Source organism: Oncorhynchus kisutch, linkage group LG1 (assembly GCF_002021735.2).
Source record: "Oncorhynchus kisutch isolate 150728-3 linkage group LG1, Okis_V2, whole genome shotgun sequence".
Lineage (NCBI taxonomy): Eukaryota > Metazoa > Chordata > Actinopteri > Salmoniformes > Salmonidae > Oncorhynchus > Oncorhynchus kisutch.
Window position 1 is genome coordinate 25,565,738 of NC_034174.2, and position 23,006 is coordinate 25,588,743.

Sequence of the window (23,006 nt, forward strand, 5' to 3'; positions counted from 1 at the left end):
GATGAAAGGCATAAGAGGATATATCCATCACCCCTCCCAGGCCCCAAAGCCCCTCAGGACTCTATGATAGATTGGAGCGTTAGCACAAAAGAGTACACACACACACACACACACAAGGGACAGGTAGCGATGGCAAAGGATATCATTCTTTCGTTCTGGCTACCAAAAAAAGAGAGGAGGTCTCTTAAGAGATGTGAGAGGCAGTTTAAAGGAGGAAGGTGATCTGTGGACCATGCTGGTAGATGAATGGCCAATAGAAAGGAGTGAGAGAGCCAGCTACCTGGTGACTTACTGGAACCTCAGAGTTTCAGGAGGTTACTCACACACCCGTGAGTTAATAACTGTGTAATAACTATACAGTAGTCTACAGTGGACAGTCTGTGCCCTGTGGGATGTAATACCTGACTTAACCCGATGGTCAGAAACCCTACTCAGTGTGTAGTGATGGTGAATACTGACCTGCGTATGTGTTACTCCAGGGCTTGGCATCCCCTTCCTTGCCGTCTCTTCAAATCCTAACTAGGGAAATAGATCCAACCCTAGACCCTACATCCCCTTCTAAGCCCACTCCAAGCCCTTGTGTTTCTGGGACAGATCAGTTCTGGGTTAATTCACCCCAGCTAAAGACATGGGTGCTCATTTAATTCCTTAGGTTTCAATTCCTCTATTCTTGGAAGGAACAGCCATCACACACTCTCCCTCCCAATTATCATCCACCCCTCCCTCTATTCCATCACTGTGCCGCCAATCAATTCTCCACGCCCATAAATAAAATAAAATAACTAGTTTGATGGATGATAAAGAAAATCTCCAAAACCATAGTTATTTCAGAGCACTTCAATTAATTATAATTGTGATTATTACTGAGAGACTGGGCTCTCCAGGAGCTAGTACTGCTTCCTGATTTCCCTTTGTTTCATTAGCAGCCTTCCTACAGGCCAGCAGGCTGTGTCCAGGTGACAGGATAGAATATCTCTTTGACCAGAGGCTTACAAGTAGCCAGTCCTTCACTGCACTGCATAACTTTCTGCTTTGTGTTTCAAGGGTAGATGGGATGAAGTAAAGGACTTCCAGCACACACACACACGCACGCACGCACGCACACACACACACACACACACACACACACACACACACACACACACACACACACACACACACACACACACACACACACACACACACACACACACACACACACACACACACACACACACACACACACACGCAGAGTGCTTTTCATTGGGCTAGAGGTAGAGTTAGGCTACAGTCTGTTCTTCATTTGATGGGATTGAGTCATTTGTCAGCTGTAACACTCAGGCTATTAGGAACATTGCTGAACTGTAATGTCCCTTTTCTACAGGGCTCCTCAACTTTCAGAAAAATGATGATATTACAATACGATTGTGCTTTCCCGTGTCAGACAGTGTTCGACACATTGAAGTGCACACAGGCACGCACACACACACACACACATACACACACACACACACACGCACACACACACACACACACACACACGCACGCACCCACACACAGAAAGTCATTGTGTGTAATGCAGCAGGCTGTGTAGTGGAGTGAATAGGTGGCATATGGCCCATCGTTACGCTGTTTGTCTTCACTCTTTTCCCTCCTCTCCTCTCTTCTCCTGTCCTGTCCTGTCCTCTCCTCTCTCCTGTTCTGTTCATTTCTCCCCTCAGTCTGACAGATGCACCACCAGCAAATGTGCACAACTGCAGCTTTCAAGGACAACTCATATTGCCTGAGTGCATTACAGTAATGTGTGTGGGTCCATGTACAATGTGTGTGTGTGTGCGCATCTTCATTTTTTATATTGACATTAAATTCTGAGGTTGGAGACAGAAAAGCAGCCTGGTTGGTGTGGTCATGCAGCTCAGACAGATGCTAGCTGACTGTGTGAGAGGGTCGCAGGAGTCTTCAGGCATGTAGCCACACACACTCCCTGACATGTTATAAGACATGATGTACTAGAACCAGTAACGAGCCAGTAAAAGACTGGCCATTGGTGGGCCTCCCAGTACTGTATGGTAGGGGAGTAACACTCCTCATTTGTCCTAAACCACCAGAGAATATTCCAAAATGGCAGAGTCATGATATGCTGGATTGTACCTTAGGGATTCTGAGGCATCCGCATTTTGGCATAACCAAGAGTTCACTGGAGAGCAACAATGTGCAGTGCTCCAATCTGTGAATTGAATTTGACTCTGAAAACAAAAGCAATTATGTTTCTCTCCTCAGCGTTACTTAGAATAAAATTAACTTGGATTGGACTGTAACAAGGATGCACAGTATCCAATGGTGTGTGAGGTCCCGCCCTACCTTTGGATGCCTCGGTTCCATACGGGTTTCCCAGGCTGTCCGTCAGGTCAGGTAGCCAGGCGTCTCTCACTGCGGACTTGAAGACGTCACGATTATCGAGGCTCTGGATTGGCCGGAAGTTACTCCTCAGGTACTCCACAGACTTCACATGGTCCTGCTGCTCTGTGGTGAAGATGGAGTAGAACGCCTCCAGCTAAAAGAGAGTGAGAGGGAGAGAGAAAGAGAGAGTGAGAGAGAGAGTTAGAGAAAGAGAGAGTGAGAGGGAGAGTTAGAGAAAGAGAGAGTGAGAGGGAGAGAGAGAGTTAGAGAAAGAGAGAGTGAGAGGGAGAGAGAGAGTTAGAGAAAGAGAGAGTGAGAGGGAGAGAGAGAGTTAGAGAAAGAGAGAGTGAGAGGGAGAGAGAGAGTTAGAGAAAGAGAGAGTGAGAGGGAGAGTTAGAGAAAGAGAGAGTGAGAGGGAGAGAGAGAGTTAGAGAAAGAGAGAGTGAGAGAGAGAGAGTTAGAGAAAGAGAGAGTGAGAGGGAGAGAGAGTTAGAGAAAGAGAGAGTGAGAGGGAGAGAGAGAGTTAGAGAAAGAGAGTTAGAGAAAGAGAGGGTGAGAGAGAGTTAGAGAAAGAGAGAGTGAGAGGGAGGACGAAGGAAAACACACGCATTAGGGAGGAGAGAAATTACTACATTTTGAGGATATTAAAAGCTCTGAAATCATTTGAACTGTTCATTTGTTCATGGCATCTTTCTAGCAGCTCCTTTTATCCTTTGCCCATACATGTACAGTATAATGATGTGATCTTGTTCCTAGCTGTAAGGCTGTGGGGCTGTGGGGCTGAGAGGCATGCAGGGCCAAGCTAGCCCAGCCTAATCAGTAGGAATAGTGTTCTTGAGGCAAACATAAAAACATGACCAGCTGTCCCCCTCCTCTCTTCAACCCAGAATAACCACACTTTCTGACCAGGTGCTAGAACCCAGGGAATAATCATAATAATCTGTCGAACGGTTTAATAGCTGCCGTTTCAGATGCTGAAAGTAATGTCTGGGAGTATCTGTCCTTCAACACCTTGATGGCATGCTAACGGCTAAAGAAACAATGTGAGTTGAGACTGCACATGTAAAAAAACAGTCGATTTAGAGTGAAAATGGGTGGAGAAAGAGAGAAAGAAGAAAGATATATAGATAGATGGCTAGATGTATGGAGGAAGGGTCTCATTTCCTTCGTGTGTGAGAGGTTGTGGGATAAACAAGTGGTTGGTTTGGTTACAGAGTGAGGGTTAGAATCATAGAATCAATTGTAATTCCTAACTCTATGGTTGGAACACTTCCCTGTCTGCTCAGCTCTCTGTCTGTTTACTAAGCAGACTGAGACTGGAGGCCTGGGGAATACTCAGTTCAATGACTGCCCCTCACATTGGCTGTGGAGGGTAAGAGTCTGTGTGTGTGTGTGTGTGTGTGTGTGTGTGTGTGTGTGTGTGTGTGTGTGTGTGTGTGTGTGCACACCACAAATCTCTTTCATCTGACACTATAGAAATGGTGTGTTCCATCAGAATGGAACATATTGTACCTTCTATTCTTTGGCAGGACACCTGTAATCTAAAGTCGGCCATGTCCTTTAATCTACAGGCTGCATTAGCCATAATGGCTGATCTGTTAAATATGGTAGCCTCTAGCCCTGGCACAGAAAAGCCCACGCCAGGTCGTGTCAAAGCAATACGCTGCTCTCCACCAAATCTCTTAATCAGACTACAATCTGCTAATCCCTAATATGGCAACACCCCCTTAAAAAACAGGTTATTGGGATTTGAATCACTTCCAGGTCTGCCAAAGGATTTCTTTGTGTGGAAAGTACAGCGCGATTGAAGACTAATCCCTCCAGGAGTGACATCACACACACTCACGCAAGAACGCCATCACACACGTGCACACACACTTCTGTGAGGGGTGAGAAAGGACTCTGTGATGGGGAGAGCAGGGGTTAAGTGGCCTGGCATGGTAACATCCGTTCCCACCTGGTGTACACACACACACACACACACACAAGATCCAGATGCTACAAATGGAAGCATATTAGGCGGCGCTGTCGCTGTGGAATAGCTGAGCATCGATCTGCTGTAAAAGCCACCCCTAAGCTACGTCTGTCACTCCCAATGACCTACTTCCACCACTGATCAAGAACAAAAGACAAAGACTGAAGGAGAGAGAGAGAGAGAGAGAGAGAGAGAGAGAGAGACAGAGAGAGAGAGAGAGAGACAGAGAGAGAGACAGAAACAGAGAGAGAGAGAGAGAGAGAGAGAGAGAGAGAGAGAGAGAGAGAGAGATAAAGATAAAGACATAGACAGACAGGGGAGAGGGAGTACACTGTTTCTTCTTTCCACGTTCTTTCATCTTGGCCAATGAAGTTTTTTTTAAACCACAGGACAGAAAAAGTGGTATAGACATCAAAGCCGAGTTAAAAATGTTAAAAAAGACTGACTAAATGGTCAGGGGTAAACACCCGGAGGATAGAAGATAGGAACAATAAGGTTAAGGGATCCCACTGAAGGGAAGGAAGGATGTGCTGCCTGGATGGATAGAGCATCTGCTGAAGTCACTTCCCCTTTAAGTCCCCGTCCTGGTCATTGCATGACTCAAACATCCCCCAGGTTTTGTGTCGATGAAATAAAATCAATCAAATAAAAATGTATTTGTCACATGCGCCGAATACAACAGGTGTAGTAGACCTTAGCGTGAAATGCTTACTAACAAGCCCTTAACCAAAAATGCAGTTCAATAAATAGAGTTAAGAAAATATGACAAAATAAACTAAAGTAAAAAAAAATAAAAAATCTAAAAGTAACACAAGAAATGGACATTACAATAACGAGGTTATATACAGGGGGTACCAGTACCGAGTCAATGTGAGGGGGTACAGGTCAGTCGAGGCAATTTGTAAAGTGACTATTGATGGGTTCTGACTTATAAACTGGAAAATATTAAATATTCTTATCCATGTCACTGAGGGAGAGAGGGGAATAGAGAACATTTACATTCTGTCAGGATATGTTATTGTTAGCCATCAGGGATCCTATGGGAGGAGAAGAGACACAGTCTGGTACAAGTCAACAGGACAGCCGTGAGTTGGGGAGGAGTGAGGATTTTGGACAGAGGTCATGTTAGAATAAGTACGGACGAACATACATCACCAATCTTCTGGATAGCAAACAGGGGTGTGTTTGCTGTTCAGATGTGTAAGGAGGGGCTCAGATTATGAGAAAGGGTTAAATACTAGCGTTTGTGTGAATATGTTTTTTGTCTTATGCAGCTGTATGACCCAGTGGGTGAATAAACTTGGTTTAAGCTTTACTAAGCATCTGTGACTCTTTTACTCTGTTTAGTTAGAACCTAACACTATGCATAGATAATAGATAGTGAGTAGCAGTAGTGTAGAAACAAAGGGGGGGGGGGGGGGGGGGGGGTGTTAATGTAAATAGTCCGGGTGGCCACATGATTAATTGTTCAGCAGTCTTATGGCTTGGTTGTAGAAGCTGTTAACGAGCCTTTTGGTCCTAGACTTGTTGTTGCCTACCCTTACCACCTGGGGGCAGCCCGTCAGGAAGTCCAGGATCCAGTTGCAGAGGGAGGTGTTTAGTCCCAGGGTCCTTAGCTTAGTGATGAGCTTTGGGGGCACTATGGTGTTGAACGCTGAGCTGTAGTCAATGAACAGCATTATCGCATAGGTGTTCCTTTTGTCCAGGTGGGAAAGGGCAGTGTGGCGTACGATTGAGATTGCGTCATCTGTGGATCTGTTGGGGCGGTATGCGAATTAGACTGGGTCTAGGGTTTTCGGCATGATGGTGTTGATGTGAGCCATGACCAGCCTTTCAAAGCACTTCATGGCTACAGATGTGAGTGCTACGGGGCGGTAATCATTTAGACAGGTTACCATTCCTTTCTTGGGCACAGGGTAGCTAGCTAGCTCCCTGCCTCTCAGGGAAGTCCAAACAATACTTCTTATACCAGGAAGGTCTGTACAGTCGCAGTGAAATAACGCCATTGTATATTCCATATACATGCCAGAGTATTATTCACTGTTGACTGGATCTCAGGACAAATCAAATCATCCAAAAGGTCAGGCTCAGAGTTCCTCCATGCTGCTTTTCATCTTCTCTACTCTCCGCTCTCTTATAATTCAGAGGATGACAATAGACAAATCCCATCTATTACCCTGCTATGGGACACCTGCTGTCTTCTGAGGAAGCAACATTCACCGTGAGCTCCCATAAACACCCTATTGTAAAGGGGCAATCTGCAGTTGTCCACCTATTTTTGGACATTAATTAATGATATGTACCCATTGATTCTTGAAGAATATAACTTATAAATGCCTCATGAGCTTAGTTCAACTGTCGTACCCCATCAGAACCTAAAATATAAAGCTTGTTTTACTCCAATGTCAGTAAACAACATAAATGTAAACAAACACTGTATAACCTCAAAACATTGTTAGAACTATAATGTTTCATATCATGTATGGTCAGTCCTTGCATCCAAAGCTCTGTCCATGAATTTGAGAGTGGTTAGATTTCTCTAGCTCCATCCCTCAACTTTTTACCAAAACAGTGGTGGGGATGACAGTTTGTTATTGTTTCAACTGCAGATGGCCTTTTAGAGTTGTATGTCTATGTGATAGTCTTATTGCTAGTCGTACTGTGCATGCAGCTGCTATGACTGCCCACCTTTCTGATAGCATTTGGGGGTACAAAGACCTATGTACCAGTGTGCCATTTTGCATTCAGCACTAGGACTATGCTCTTGCCTATGGGTGGTTAATCTTCAGCTGAGCTCTATGTAGCAGCCAGTATGTTATCTAGCCAGACAGTATGTAAGGGGAATATGAAGCAGGCTAACGGTAAGCTAGTGGTATTCAAGTGGTATAAAGCTGTATCTAGGAGTGACCTATCTTTCTGTGGGCCCAGAGCCAGGCAGCTCCTCTCTTCCACAGCTCCAGAGCTGTCTGGGCCTTGACTAAGCTCTGGCAGATAAACATGTTTAATGCAGACCCACAGAGCACGGTGACAGGGGGCAACGCTCGGCCACCCCTCAACACCACAGCTCTATCTCTCTCTCCCTCAACACCTCTCCCTCTCCACCTCTCCCTCTCTACCTCTCCCTCTCTACCTCTCCCTCTCTACCTCTCCCCTTATATAAAGCCAATACTTCTTCCACATTTGGCATCCTCCAGTCACACTCTTAAGCAAACTCATTTGACCTCATTAGTATGTAAGTCTGACAAATGTTCCCTGGACTGTTGGGGAGGAGAGATGGGGAGAGGAGTGGAGAGAAGGGTCATGTGAGGACAGACACTGCACCATCACATTACTGACAATGTCTGTACCAACCCAATCACAAATACAGACATCACACATGAGGTATGTGAGCAAATTACAGCTCCTGGAAGGAGGAGACCATTAGTCAAGAAAGACGTCAGTGTTTGTTTGTGTGTGTGTGTGTGTGTGTGTGTGTGTGTGTGTGTGTGTGTGTGTGTGTGTGTGTGTGTGTGTGTGTGTGTGTGTGTGTGTGTGTGTGTGTGTGTGTGTGCGTGTGGCGTATTTGAGAGAGACAGTGTCTCACCTGTTTGTAGGAGAGGAACACAGGTCTGTTGAAGACGATCCACTCTACCACCTTGCTGCAGGGTGGGGTGGTGAGAGAGCCTGTGTAGCGATAGTAACCCCCCAATGATGACGGCAACAGATCTCTCAGAACAAAGGGCTCCAGGAAGGTTTCTTTCTCTGGGGGAGAACAAGCACAGGGACACAAGGAATCAGTATGAACCATTCAGTCACAGCCACATACACTCTACACATGTAGCATACTGAATGTCCAAACTGCAATGCTGGAGAATGAGAAAATGTATTTATTGATGTAAACAGTGTCAAGGGAGAAGATGTGTTCCCTTTGTCACTGAATCATTGAGTATAGTATGGCCCTCTAGTGCTGATGCAAGTAGTCAACCATTTTGGCAACTAATCAATACCATTGATCTCCTCTAAGAATTATTCAACCAGCCCTGAGTCAGAGCTCACGTGTGTAACCACTGGATCTCTCCCTAGTGTCCCAGGCTCCATCAGAACCCAAAGTATATTTTGGAATGGACCACTCAAGCTTTACACAAATATCTGGTGAATCCAACGGATGGTAAAACCAACCCAATTCCCTCCAAAATCCTGTTGTGATGGCAACGCTTATCAGTCCAAGACAACAATGGCAGCCCAACACACACCCAGGGTAAAGATAAATGTAGCTGGGGCAAACCTCTTGTGCCATAAGAATGAGGCGTTCCCTCCCAAATAGAGATAACAGTATAAATAACCTAAAAGATGGGGGCGAAGAAACAAAACAGAATGGCTATATGAATTCTCCTGCCCCACATTTTTAATACATAACTAAACTTGGAATCCTATTGAGCAGGGATGAAAAAGAGGCTTAGCGTGCTAGCAATGCGTCGCGGAGCCGCATCAGATTGGAAGTGAATGGGAGAGCTGGGGGATTAAAGCCAATGCTGCAGAATAGAGGACAGAGGCAGGCACAGTGGCAGGGAAGAGGCTATACTATTACCACCACAGCTGTACCACTAGCTAGGCTCACATACAGTACTGTAGTCTACTGTACTGTAAGCTATTTCAGCCTTTATAAATTAATTGCCAATCAGGGCTGGAGAGTGCTGAGTCAGTGGAGACTTCAAAGCCACTGTAAGACGCTGAATTAATGGACTTGTAATTTGTGCCATTGAGGAGCGGGGAGTTCAGTACTGTCACAGGAGACCACTGAGAGGGAACGGTTCACTGGGTAAACAATGATGCTGACACTGGGCCATGTACACATACATACATTGCATGCAAGAGAATACAATGACATACATGTACAGGGTTAGGGCAGTACAGTATGTCACCCAATCAGCCCCCTCTCTATACCTCCTTCCTATGCTGTATCCAGCCTTGAGACACTGCTGTATCATACAGCTAGGTTGTATAAATTAGTAGATACACTTGAATCACTCCTAAGTCTTCATATTATGCCCCAGTACCTTTTCACAGTTCAAATCACCATGTCTTTAGACAGAAAAAGGACTGTGGCTCACTGCATTTTTACAATGTAGCCTTTGCATGTGTAAATGGGCAACCACTGTACTGAATGTACCTTACACAGTCTCCTGCACTCATCTAGTGCTTTTTCAAATAGGAAATGAAGGAACAAAGGATTTTCCTGGTTCTATTAAAGATTAAAGCCAGACGACTGCGGTCATTTCAACTACATATATGTGTTGAATGACCCCAGCTGAAATCCACTCGCAACATCTGCCTCTTGCACAAGAGAGCTACACACACACACACACATGCACAGACACACGCAAACATGCACACACACGCACTGCACGTACACACGCATGTACAGATACTCAGAACTGTGGCTCTCAGCACTTGGCATCTCCTTATATGTGTCCTGATTTGTCTCTTTGCGCTTAGATTGTGTCCCTGCCCTTGCTGTATAATTAAATATTAAGACTAAGTAACATAGGAACCTAATGGATGATTACTTGAGCAGACAGATTTCCTGTCGCACAAGCCTGTGTGCTTAAAATACCAGCAGAATGAACTCTGTCGCAGCGATGCTAATGTTGCAATTAAAATGCCTTCCTTTGAGCCACAGGGAACACACAGAGCCATTGAAAACAGAGGATCGCTTCACAATGTTCTCACAGCAAATACTCCTCTGACACTTATTTTCTTCAAACTATTGTCGAATTGTTTAGAACGTAGCGTGTGTTGCTATTTGTGTGCTGGAAGTTTGTGTGTGAGTTTATTAGTATGCATGTGTGTATGATAATGCTTAATTCAAATCCATGCATCTTGAGATCCTCTTCCCTCCATCTCCCTCCTTCCCTCCCTGTCCCCTCCTCGTGTGGAGGGAACAGAGCTGAAAATACATCTCTGCAATTCACAACAGCAGGATACAGGCCCGTCAGCGGGGGAGGGAAGGGGGAGACTGGGGAGGCGGGGACCCCACGGTCATAACTGTCTCTGATAAAGACCCCCCATAACGCTGCCTGGCCCTGGGCAAGTCACAGCCTGCCTCACCCTCCTTGCCTCTTCTCTCCCTCCATCTCCTCTCCAGTCACATTCCCTCCCTCCTCCTTTCCTCTCCCAACACACTCCCTCCTTTCCCCTAATCTCCAGTAATTCTCCCTCACTCCTCTCCTAAACTGCCTCCTTTCCTCTCCCACATTCCTTCCTCCTCCACTGCCCTCAGTAACAACACAAAGTTACACTAAAAGTAATGTGATGATGAGGATTGTATCATCATAATCATCATGCAATATAGTTCCGATTTTTCTTTACAATATCGATATAGTTCTGTCTGTAAGCTACAGCTGTTAATGTATCAGTATGTCAAAGTTACCCAGCCATTCTACATCAGTGAGAGCTCAGTGAATCAAAGGCTAGAGCAGTCTTTATCTTAGCTTGTCGAGTGCCTTAAGCCTTCACCCTAATAACAATCTTAGTCCTGTCAGATTTAGCAGCTTTATCTGACATCAAACATTCACCCAACTATAATCACTACACCAGGGACACACCCATATCCCTCTGGACTCATATAGACAAGGCTTTAATTGTCTCTTGCAGATCTGCAAAAAAGTATAGTCAGAACCAAGGTTAATATTCCTAATTTGGTATTTTAAAGTTAATATTGGCATAACTATTTGGCAACTCTATTGGAAAAAATGGCATTGATAAAGCAAAGGTCAACCAGAAACATGGTAACCAAGGTACAACACAATAACCCACTCAAGAAGCCAGCATGTATAGAAGAATAAACTCTACAGCAGGGTGTCAAGCTTATTCCATGGAGGGCCAAGTGTCTGCTGGTTTTTGGTTAATCCTTCCAATTAATACCTACACAACTATGTGAGGGGAGTTTTTTACTAAACAGTGACCTTCATTCCTCAATCAAGTGCAAGGGAGGGGCGAAAACCAGCAGGCACTCGGACCTCTATGGAATGAGTTTGACACGTGTGCTCTACAGGGTGATTTCTCATGAGAGCCCAGCAGCTTGCTATGCTTGTTTGAGGGCATTTGTTAAGACTAGGCCTGGGCAGCTCTTGTCCTCAGGGGCCTGATTGGTGTCACACTTTTTCCCCAGCCCCCAAGGACTGGAATTGCCCAGGCCTGTGTTAAACAAAGGTTTCATGTAAAATGCAACAAGCCGTGAACTACAAAGACCGCCAGCTAGTGTGGTGGTGCGTGTCCGCCAGACAAGACCAGACCCAGCCAGATGAGTGGAAATTTAACCAGCTCTCTCTCTTTCAAGTTCCTAGAACACTGAAGGGCAACTCCAGTCCTCGGGGGCCAAAATGGTGTCACTGTTTCGGTTTTTAGCACTCCCACAAAGTCAAAATGGTCAATATCATAAAAATGTATGAAAACAAAAATGTAAATTAAGGTTAGGCATAAGGTTAACAGTGTGAATAAGGTTAGGGTTAAGGTTAGGTTTAAAATCAAATTTTAAGAAGATACATTTTTGAAACAGGCAGAGTTTATGACTTTGCCTCTCGTAGCGGTCCACTTTTTCCCCATCCCTAGCAAACACAGCTGATTAAGCTAATTGCATTTTAAATGGAAGATCATGATTAGTAGATTATTGGAGTCAGGTGTGTTAGCTGGGGCTAGGGAGAGTGTGACACCAATCAGGCCCCCGACGTACCCGGCTCCATGAGGGGGCTAAAGGGGGCTTAGCCCCCTCAGTTGAAACTTCTGCCCCCTCAGTTTTAGTTTTATGTCCTACTTATATCACGCTATAGCACAATAAACATAAAGTTAAAATACAGAAACTCTGAGATCACTGATTGTTTTGAAGTGACAGGTTGGTGCGAAATACGTAGCATATATCTGCTGTAAAATAGGGGCTTTCTAGCAGTCGTAGGGAGGCAGGAGGCAGGCAGGTAGAGGTGCAAATGAGTGTTGGATTTATTTACACAGCGTTGGTGTTTCAAAGATGACGATGATATTTACAAATTTACAAATATACATACACTACCGTTCAAAAGTTTGGGGTCACTTAGAAATGTCCTTGCATATTTTTTGTCCATTAAAATAACATCAAATTAAGACACCAGTCTCAATGTCAACAGTGAAGAGGCTACTCCGGGATGCGGGCCATCTAGGCAGAGTTCCCCTGTCCAGGGTCTGTGCTCTTTTGCCCATCTTAATATTTTCTTTTAATTTGCTACTCTGCCTAGAAGGCCCGCATCCCGGAGTAGCCTCTTCACTGTTGACATTGAGACTGGTGTTTTGTGGGTACTATTTGATGAAGCTGCCAGTTAAGGACCTGTAAGCCGTCTGTTTCTCAAACTATTCTGGTTAGAGCCAGTTTGTGCTGTTCTGTGAATGGAGTAGTACACAGCGTTGTATAAGATCTTCAGTTTCTTGGCAATTTCTTGCATGGAATAGCCATTATTTCTCAGAACAAGAATAGACTGACGAGTTTCAGAAGAAAGTTCTTTGTTTCTGGACATTTTGAGCCTGTAATCGAACCCACAAATGCTGATGCTCCAGATACCCAGCTAGTCTAAAGAAGGCCAGTTTTATTGCTTTAATCAGAACAACAGTTTTCAGCTGTGCTACCATAATTGCAAAAGGGTTTCCTAATGATCAATTATTCTTTTAAAATAAATAAACTTGGATTAGCTAACACAATGTGCCATCGGAACACAGGAGTGATGGTAGCTGATAATTGGCCTCTGTACACCTATGTAGATATTCCATAAAAAAATCTGTTGTTTCCAGCTAAAATAGCAATTTACAACACTAACAATGACTACACTGTATTTCTGATCAATTTTATGTTTTTTTAAATGGACAAAAAATGTAGCTTTTCACTCTCCAGATCCCCATCACGTGAATTCTGATCACCTGTTCACACACCTGTATGTCAGTATCACACACTAGTTCTGTTCTTTGCACCCCATCATTGTGATGTATTGTTTGTTTTGTGACACACTTCTATTTGGAGGTCTGTTTGTCCCATAATTTACTCCTCCCATGTATGATAGTTGTTGCCTGTCTCACTAACGACACCTTTTGCCTATTCCCTGCCTGTTCTTTAGCCTATAGGATTTCCTGTTATCAACCTATTGCCTGATCTTCCGAACAACGTTACTAGCCTTTTCCCTGCCTGTACTGTTGCCTTTTGGACGCCCTGTGTATGACTTTCTGCCTGCCCCTGGACCCAGCTACTTGCCTCCTCCTGTGGTCCTTTACAATAAACACCTGTTGCACCCTGAACTTGAAACCAGCTCTCTGTCTCCCATCGTGTTCATTACAACTTCTTAGTGACCCCAAACTTTTGAACTGTAGTGTATATATACATACAGTACCGATCAAAGGTTTGGACACACCTACTCATTCAAGGGTTTTTCTTTATTTTTACTATTTTCACAGCCTGGAGCTGTGTTGGGTCATTTTCCTGTTGAATGTCCTACTACGTGCAAACCAGATGGGATGGCATATCGCTGAAGAATGCTGTGGTAGCAATGTTGGTTAAGTGTGACTTGAATTCTAAATAAATCACTGAGTGTCACTAACAAAGCACCCCCACACCATCACACCTCCTCCTCCATGCTTCACTGTGGGAACCACACATGCAGAGATCATCCGTTCACCTACTCGGCGTCTCACATAGACACGGTGGATGGAACCAAAAATCTCAAATTTGGACTCATCAGACCAAAGGACAGATTTCCACCGGTCTAATGTTCATTAACCGTGTTTCTTGGCCAAAGCAAGTCTCTTCTTCTTATTGGTGTCCTTCAGTTGTGGTTTCTTTGCAGCAATGCGACCATGGAGGCCTGATTCACGCAGTCTCCTCTGAACAGTTGATGTTGAAATGTGTCTGTTACTTGAACTCTGTGAAGCATTTATTTGCGCTGCAATTTCTGAGGCTGGTAACTCTAATGAACTGCAGCAGAGGTACTCTGGGTCTTCCTTTCCTGTGGCGATCCACATGAGAGCTAGTTTCATCATAGCGCTTGATGGCTTTTGCGCCTGCACTTGGAGAAACTTTAAAAGTTGTTGAAATTGACTGACCTTCATGTCTAAAAGTAATGATGGACTGTTGTTTCTCTTTGCTTATTTGAGCTGTTCTTGCCATAATATGGACTTGGTATTTTACTAAATAGCTATATCTTCTGTATACCACCCCTATACCTTGTCACAACACAACGGATTGGCTCAAATGCATTAAGAAGGAAAGATATTCCACAAATTAACTTTTAACAAAGCACACCAGTTAATTGAAATGCATTCAAGGTGACTACCTCATGAAGCTGGTTGTGAAAATGCCAAGAGGGTGCAAAGCTGTCATCAAGGCAAAGGGTGGCAACTTTGAAGGATCTCAAATATAAAATATATTTTGATTTGTTTAACACTTATTTGGTTACTACATGATTCCATATGTGTTATTTCATTTTGATGTCTTCAATATTATTCTACAACGTAGAAAATAGTAAAAACCCTGGAATGAGTAACTAGGTGTGTCCAAACTTTTGACTGGCACTGTGTATATATATATATATATATATATATATTTGTAAATATCACTTTCATCTTTGAAACACCAATGCTGTGTAAATATATCCAACACTCATTTGCACCTCTACCTGCCTGCCTCCTGCCTCCCTACGACTGCTAGAAAGACCCTATTTTACAGCAGAGATAGGCTACAGATTTTGCGGCAACCTCTCAGAGTCTCTGCCTTTGAACTTTATTTTGATTGTGGTATAGCATGATACAGTGGCAAGATAAAGTTGCATAAATTGGTCATCAATTTGATCTGATCTTCATCTAAGTCACAACAATAGACAACCATAGTGTGCTTAAACTAATAACACTCAAATTATTATATTTTTGTTGTCTATATTGAATACATAATTTAAACATTGACAGTGTAGTTTGGAAAAAGTATGTGAACCCCTAGGCTAATGACTTCTCCAATCAATGAGATGAGATTGGAGCTGTTGGTTAGAGCTGCCTTTAGTCACTTTATCCTGTTGCCAGATCTGGCCCTCGAGGACTGGAGTTGCCCATCCCTGACCAAGAACAACCAGAGAACATTAGGAGCCCACCTCTCCAGTCCAATTTAACAGAGATTGGACTTGATTGAGCTGGACTTGTCTGCTTGTCAGGTGATTTCTACATTGAAACAGAAAGCCTGTGGTGAGTGTATTGAGATTTTAGGCTAACGTGTAATAAGCCTGAGATGATTCCATGAATACTTCATGTAACTACATGCTATGGTTGTGCCAACTTTTATTAAAGACTGTGTTCATTATTGTTTGAAAGGGGTGCATCAGGGATAAAAAGATAATTCCGCTTTAGGGGAGTGTTTTTTAAAACAACCTAGTTCCTTTTGTCTGTAGAGACTCATGGGGGCAACCTGGGGTATGTTATCTTATAATTAGGTACTTGCAACCACAAAAAACTACACAAACAGAAACGAAAAAGGACTGAGATATTGCAGTTACATGCAACCTTGGAAAAAATAATGTTGTGAACCTCAATGAACAAATGTTGTAGGCCAATCTTTGGTGAATTACCTCCTGAAATGATTGGGTGATGGATGTGTCACTCACCATGATGAACCACACCCCTCAAGCCATGGATAATGGGGTCCACTGCTGGGTTGTCCTTCAGTCCCACCTGAGAACAGGAGAGGAGAGAGGAGCAGGAGATACACGTTAGAGTCTGGAAAACATGTAAGACATTGTGTAACACCTCCTCTGATACTTCCACTCAAAGAGATAAAATAGTAGTTGCAGAAAGAGAGGGCAGAGAGAGAGAGAAAGAGCGAGAGAGACAGAGAGGGGGGAGAGAAAGAGACCATTTTCTGTAGAGAGTGAGTCTTGGTGATGGAAAAACAGAGTCAATCAGAGGTCTTTTTGACCTGAGCTGGAGGAGCAATACACAGGACTCAACAGACTCTATACATACGTGGGTCCTACAGCTACACACTAGGGCTAACCCCAAATAGTCGACTGGTCGATTGTTTGGTTGATAGGTTGTTGGTCGAACAATCATTTTTTAGGTCTAGCAGTAGAAAATATATACAGTACATATACAGTACCGGTCAAATGTTTGGACACACCTACTCATTCCAGGGTTTTTCTTTATTTGTACTATTTTCTAAATTGTATAATAATAGTGAAGACATCAAAACTATTAAATAACACATACGAAATCATGTAGTAACCTTTTTTTTTAAACAAATCAAACAGCTTCATGAGGTAATCACCTGGAATGCATTTCAATTAACAGATGTGCCTTAAAAGTACATTTGTGGAATTTATTTCCTTCTTAATGCATTTGTTGTGACAAGAAGATAACCTTATTTATGTAAAATACCATGTCCATATTATGGCAAGAACAGCTCAAATAAGCAAAGATAAATGACAGTCCATCATTACTTTTAGACATGAAGAACAGTCAATCCAGAACATTTCAATAATTTTTTACGTTTCTTCAACTGCAGGTGCAAAAACCATCAAGTGCTATGATGAAACTGGCTCTCATGAGGTCCGCCACAGGAAAGGAAGACCCAGAGTTACCTCTGCTGCAGAGGATAAGTTCATTAAAGTTACCAGCTTCAGAAATTGTAGTGCAAATAAATGCTTCACAGAGTTCAAGTAACAGACACATCGCAACATCAACTGTTCAGAGGAGACTGCGTTGAATCAGGCCTTCATGGTTGAATTTCTGCAAAGAAACCACTACTAAAGGACACCAATAATAAGAAGAGACTTGCTTGGGCCTAAAAACACGAGCAATGGACATTAGACTGGTGGAAATCTGTCCTTTGTTCATGAGCCCAAATTTTTTATTTTTGGTTCCAACCACTGTGTCTATGTGAGACACAGAGTAGGTGAATGGATGATCTCTGCATGTGTGGTTCCCACAGTGAAGCATGGAGGAGGAGGTGTGATGGTGTGGGGGGTGCTTTGTTAGTGACATTCAGTGATTTATTTAGAATTGATGCACGGAAGAAGAGGTGTGATGGTGTGTGGGTGCGTTTCTGGTGACACTGTCTGTGATTTATTTAGAATTCAAGGCACACTTAACCAACATTGTTACCACAGCATTCTGCAGTGATACACCATTTAATAACAAATCTAATCAAATCAAATGTATTTGTCACATACACATGGTTAGCAGATGTTAATGCGAGTGTAGCGAAATGCTTGTGCTTCTAGTTCCGACAATGCAGTAATAACCAACGAGTAATCTAACTAACAATTCCAAAACTACTACCTTATACACACACAAGTGTAAAGGGATAAAGAATATGAACATAAAGATATATGAATGAGTGATGGTACAGAGCGGCATAGGCAAGATGCAGTAGATGGTATCGAGTACAGTATATAAATATGAGATGAGTAATGTAGGGTATGTAAACAAAGTGGCATAGTTTAAAGTGGCTATTGATACATGTATTACATAAAGATGCAGTAGATGATATAGAGTACAGTATATACGTATACATATGAGATGAATAATGTAGGGTATGTAAACATTATATTAAGTAGCATTGTTTAAAGTGGCTAGTGATATATTTTACATCAATTCCCATCAATTCCCATGATTAAAGTGGCTGGAGTTGAGTCAGTGTGTTGGCAGCAGCCACTCAATGCTAGTGGTGGAGGTTTAACAATCTGATGGCCTTGAGATAGAAGCTGTTTTTCAGTCTCTCGGTCCCAGCTTTGATGCACATGTACTGACCTCGCCTTCTGGATGATAGCGGGGTGAACAGGCAGTGGCTCGGGTGGTTGTTGTCCTTGAAGATCTTTATGGCCTTCCTGTGACATCGGGTGGTGTAGGTGTCCTGGAGGGCAGGTAGTTTGCCCCCGGTGATGCGTTGTGCAGACCTCACTACCCACTGGAGAGCCTTATGGTTGTGGGCGGAGCAGTTGCCGTACCAGGCGGTGATACAGCCCGAGAGGATGCTCTTGATTGTGCATCTGTAGAAGTTTGTGAGTGCTTTTGGTGACAAGCCAAATTTCTTCCGCCTCCTGAGGTTGAAGAGGCGCTGCTACGTCTTCTTCACGATGCTGTCTGTGTGGGTGGACCAATTCAGTTTGTCTGTGATGTGTACGCCGAGGAACTTAAAACTTACTACTCTCTCCACTACTGTCCCATCGATGTGGATAGGGGGGTGTTCCCTCTGCTGTTTCCTGAAGTCCACAATCATCTCCTTAGTTTTGTTGACGTTGAGTGTGAGGTTATTTTCCTGACACCACACTCCGAGGGCCCTCACCTCCTCCCTGTAGGCCGTCTCGTCGTTGTTGGTAATCAAGCCTACCACTGTTGTGTCGTCCGCAAACTTGATGATTGAGTTGGAGGCGTGCGTGGGTGAACAGGGAGTACAGGAGAGGGCTCAGAATGGACCCTTGTGGGGCCCCAGTGTTGAGGATCAGCGGGGTGGAGATGTTGTTACCTACCCTCACCACCTGGGGGCGGCCCGTCAGGAAGTCCAGTACCCAGTTGCACAGGGCGGGGTCGAGACCCGAGTTTGGAGGGTACTATGGTGTTAAATGCTGAGCTGTAGTCGATGAACAGCATTCTCACATAGGTGTTCCTCTTGTCCAGATGGGTTAGGGCAGTGTGCAGTGTGGTTGAGATTGCATCGTCTGTGGACCTATTTGGGCTGTAAGCAAATTGGTGTGGGTCTAGGGTGTCAGGTAGGGTGGAGGTGATATGGTCCTTGACTAATCTCTCAAAGCACTTCATGATGACGGAAGTGAGTGCTACGGGGCGGTAGTCGTTTAGCTCAGTTACCTTAGCTTTCTTGGGAACAGGAACAATGGTGGCCCTCTTGAAGCATGTGGGAACAGCAGACTGGGATAAGGATTGATTGAATATGTCCGTAAACACACCAGCCAGCTGGTCAGCGCATGCTCTCAGGGCGCGGCTGGGGATGCTGTCTGGGCCTGCAGCCTTTCGAGGGTTAACACGTTTAAATGTTTTACTCACCTCGGCTGCAGTGAAGGAGAGGCCGCATGTTTTGGTTGCGGGTCGTGTCAGTGGCACTGTATTGTCCTCAAAGCGGGCAAACAAGTTATTTAGTCTGCCTGGGAGCAAGACATCCTGGTCCGTGACTGGGCTGGTTTTCTTTTTGTAATCCGTGATTGACTGTAGACCCTGCCACATACCTTGTGTCTGAGCCGTTGAATTGCGATTCTACTTTGTCTCTATACTGACGCTTAGCTTGTTTGATTGCCTTGCGGAGGGAATAGCTACACTGTTTGTATTCGGTCATGTTTCCGGTCACCTTGCCCTGATTAAAAGCAGTGGTTCGCGCTTTCAGTTTCACGCGAATGCTGCCATCAATCCACGGTTTCTGGTTTGGGAATGTTTTAATCGTTGCTATCGGAACGACATCTAATGAACTCGCTCACCGAATCAGCGTATTCGTCAATGTTGTTGTTTGACGCAAAACGAAACATATCCCAGTCCACGTGATGGAAGCAGTCTTGGAGCATGGAATCAGATTGGTCGGACCAGCGTTGAACAGACCTCAGCGCGGGAGCTTCTTGTTTTAGCTTCTGTCTGTAGGCAGGGAGCAACAAAATGGAGTCGTGGTCAGCTTTTCTGAAAGGAGGGCGGGGGAGGGACTTATATGCGTCGCGGAAGTTAGAATAGCAATGATCCTATTGTATTCAGAATAGCCTTGTTAAAATCCCCAGCTACAATGAATGCAGCCTCAGGATATGTGGATTCCAGTTTGCAAAGAGTCAAATAAAGTTCGTTCAGAGCCATCGATGTGTCTGCTTGGGGGGGAATATATACGGCTGTGATTATAATCGAAGAGAATTCCCTTGGTAGATAATGCGGTCGACATTTGATTGTGAGGAATTCTAAATCAGGTGAACAGAAGGACTTGAGTTCCTGTATGTTGTTGTGACCACACCACGTCTTGTTAACCATAAAGCATACGCCCCCGCCCCTCTTCTTACCAGAAAGATGTTTGTTTCAGTCGGCGCGACGCGTGGAGAAACCAGCTGGCTGCACCGACTCCGATAGCATCTCTCGAGTGAGCCATGTTTCCGTGAAGCAAAGAACGTTACAGTCTCTGATGTCCCTCTGGAATGCTACCCTTGCTCGGATTTCATCAACCTTGTTGTCAAGAGACTGGACATTGGTGAGAAGTATGCTAGGGAGTGGTGCGCGATGTGCCCGTCTCCGGAGTCTGACCAGAAGACCGCTTCGTTTCCCATTAGTGGGACTATCATTGTTTTTCAACAGGACAATGACCCAACACACCTCTGGGCTCTGTAAGGACTATTTGACCAAGAAGGAGAGTGATGGAGTGCTGCATCAGATGACCTGGCCTCCAAAATCCCCCAACCTCAACTCAGTTGAGATGGTTTGGGATGAGTTGCACCACAGAGTGAACGAAAAGCGGCCAACAAGTGCTCAGCATATGTGGGAACTCCTTCAAGACTGTTGGAAAAGCATTCCAGGTGAAGCTGGTTGAGAGAATGCCAAGAGTGTGCAAAGCTGTCATCAAGTCAAAGGGTGGCTATTTGAAGAATCTCAAATCTCAAATATATTTGGATTTGTTTAACACTTTTTGGTTACTACATGATTCCATACGTGTTATTTCATAGTTTTGATGTCTTCACTATTATTCTACAATGTAGAAAATAGTCCAAATAAAGAAAAACCCTTGAATGAGTAGGTTTGTCCAAACCTTTGACCCGTAGTGTGTGTATATATATATATATATATATACACACACACTATATATTATTATAATTTTTTAAACCCCTTTTTCTTTCCAAATTTTGTGATATTCAATTGATAGTTACAGTCTTGTCCCATCGCTGCGACTCCTGTACGGACTCGGGAGAGGTGAAGGTCGAGAGCAATGCGTCCTCTGAAACACGACCCTGCCAAGTTGCGCTGCTTCTTGACACACTGCTAGCTCAACCCGGATCGGGCTGGTGACTGTATCAGGGTGCATGCACCCAGCCTACCACAGGAGTTGCTAGAAAGCGATGGGAGAAGGTCATTCCGGCCGGCCAAATCCTCCCATAACCTGGACGACACTGGGCCAATTGTGCGCCGGCTCATGGGTCTCCCAATCGTGGCCGGCTACGACACAACCCGGTCTCGAACCCGGATCTGTAGTGACGCCTATAGCACTGTGATGCAGTGCCTTAGACCGCTGCGCCACTCGGGAGATACTCTGCTTTTTTGACACCACATTCCAAAAAGCAAGTCCTGTAGGCTCTAGTTTTGTCTTATCTTGATTACAGTTGTGTGGTCGAGAACGGCAAAGAAAGACCGAGTTAAGCTACTTCTGTGGCCAAAAACAGAGTGGCACTTCTTGGTTTTCATTGTATTCGGAGGGCTAATATACTGTAAATACTTTGCATATCAATCTCTCTTGGCTAAGAGTTGAGGAGAGACTGACTGCATAACTACTTATTTTTATAAGAAACATTAATGCATTAAGCTCTAACACACACACTTACCCCACCAGACAAGCCACCAAGTTTTTTTTCACAGTCCACAAATCCAGAACAAATTCAAGAAAGCGTATAGTATTATATACAGCCATTATTGCATGGAACTTAAAAAAACTGATAAAGCAACACCTCACGGCACAACGCCTCTCCTCTATTTGACCTAGATAGTTTGTGTGTATGTATTGATATGTTGGCCACGTCAGCCTTTTTTAAACTGATGTAGTTCTGTCCTTGAGCTGTCCTTGTCTATTAATGCTCTGTATTATGTCATGTTTCATGTTTTGTGTTGGACCCCAGGAAGAGTAGCATCTGCTTTCGCAACAGATAATGGGGAACCTAATAAAATACCAAATACCAAATATTTCAGACTCTTGTCATCTCCTGTCTGGGCTACTGCAACTCACTGTTGGCAGGGCTCCCCGCTTGTGCCATCAAACCCCTGCAACTTATCCAGATCGTTGCAGCCCCCCTGGTTGTCAACCTTCCCAAGATTTCCCATTTCACCACGCTCCTCCGCACACTCCACTGGCTTCCAGTCAAAGCTCGCATCCATTACAAGACCATGTAAATGTCAACGTTGTGAACAGAGTGCTCCATACTCAAAATCAAATCAAATTTGATTTGTCACATGTGCCGAATACAACAGGTGTAGACCTTACTGTGAAATGCTGAATACAACAGGTGTAGACCTTACTGTGAAATGCTTACTTACAAGCCCTTTAATCAACAATGCAGTTCAAGAAATATTGACTAAATAAACGAAATAAAAATGTTTTAATAAAAAGTAACACAATAAAATAGCAACAATGAAGCTATATACAGGGGGTGCCGGTACCGAGTCAATGTGGGGGGTACAGGTTGGTAGAGGCAGTGGCAGTGGGGTTATGGTATGGGTAGGCATAAGATATGGACAATGAACACAATTGCATTTTATCAATGGCAATTTGAATGCACAGTGATACCTTGATGACATCCTGATGCCCATTGTCGCGCCATTCATTCGTCACCATCACCTCATGTTTCAGTATGATAATGCACGACCCCATGATCTGTACACAATTCCTTGAAGCTGAAAATTTCCCAATTCTTCCATTACCTTCATACTCACCAGACATGTAACC

General features: G+C 44.1%; 1 protein-coding gene across 3 annotated transcripts in view; it reads right to left on the minus strand.

Moving 5' to 3' along the window:
* Positions 1–23,006, minus strand: part of LOC109896944 (receptor-type tyrosine-protein phosphatase gamma) — a 317,719-nt gene that overhangs the window by 47,201 nt on the left and 247,512 nt on the right. For all 3 annotated transcript variants that reach the window (XM_020491414.2, XM_031806855.1, XM_031806938.1), the window contains exons 6-8: positions 15,991–16,057; positions 7,938–8,095; positions 2,341–2,533 (exon numbers count right to left, since the gene is read on the minus strand). In XM_020491414.2, coding sequence (XP_020347003.1) covers positions 2,341–2,533; positions 7,938–8,095; positions 15,991–16,057 — 418 coding nt within the window. The remainder of the gene's footprint in view (positions 1–2,340; positions 2,534–7,937; positions 8,096–15,990; positions 16,058–23,006) is intronic.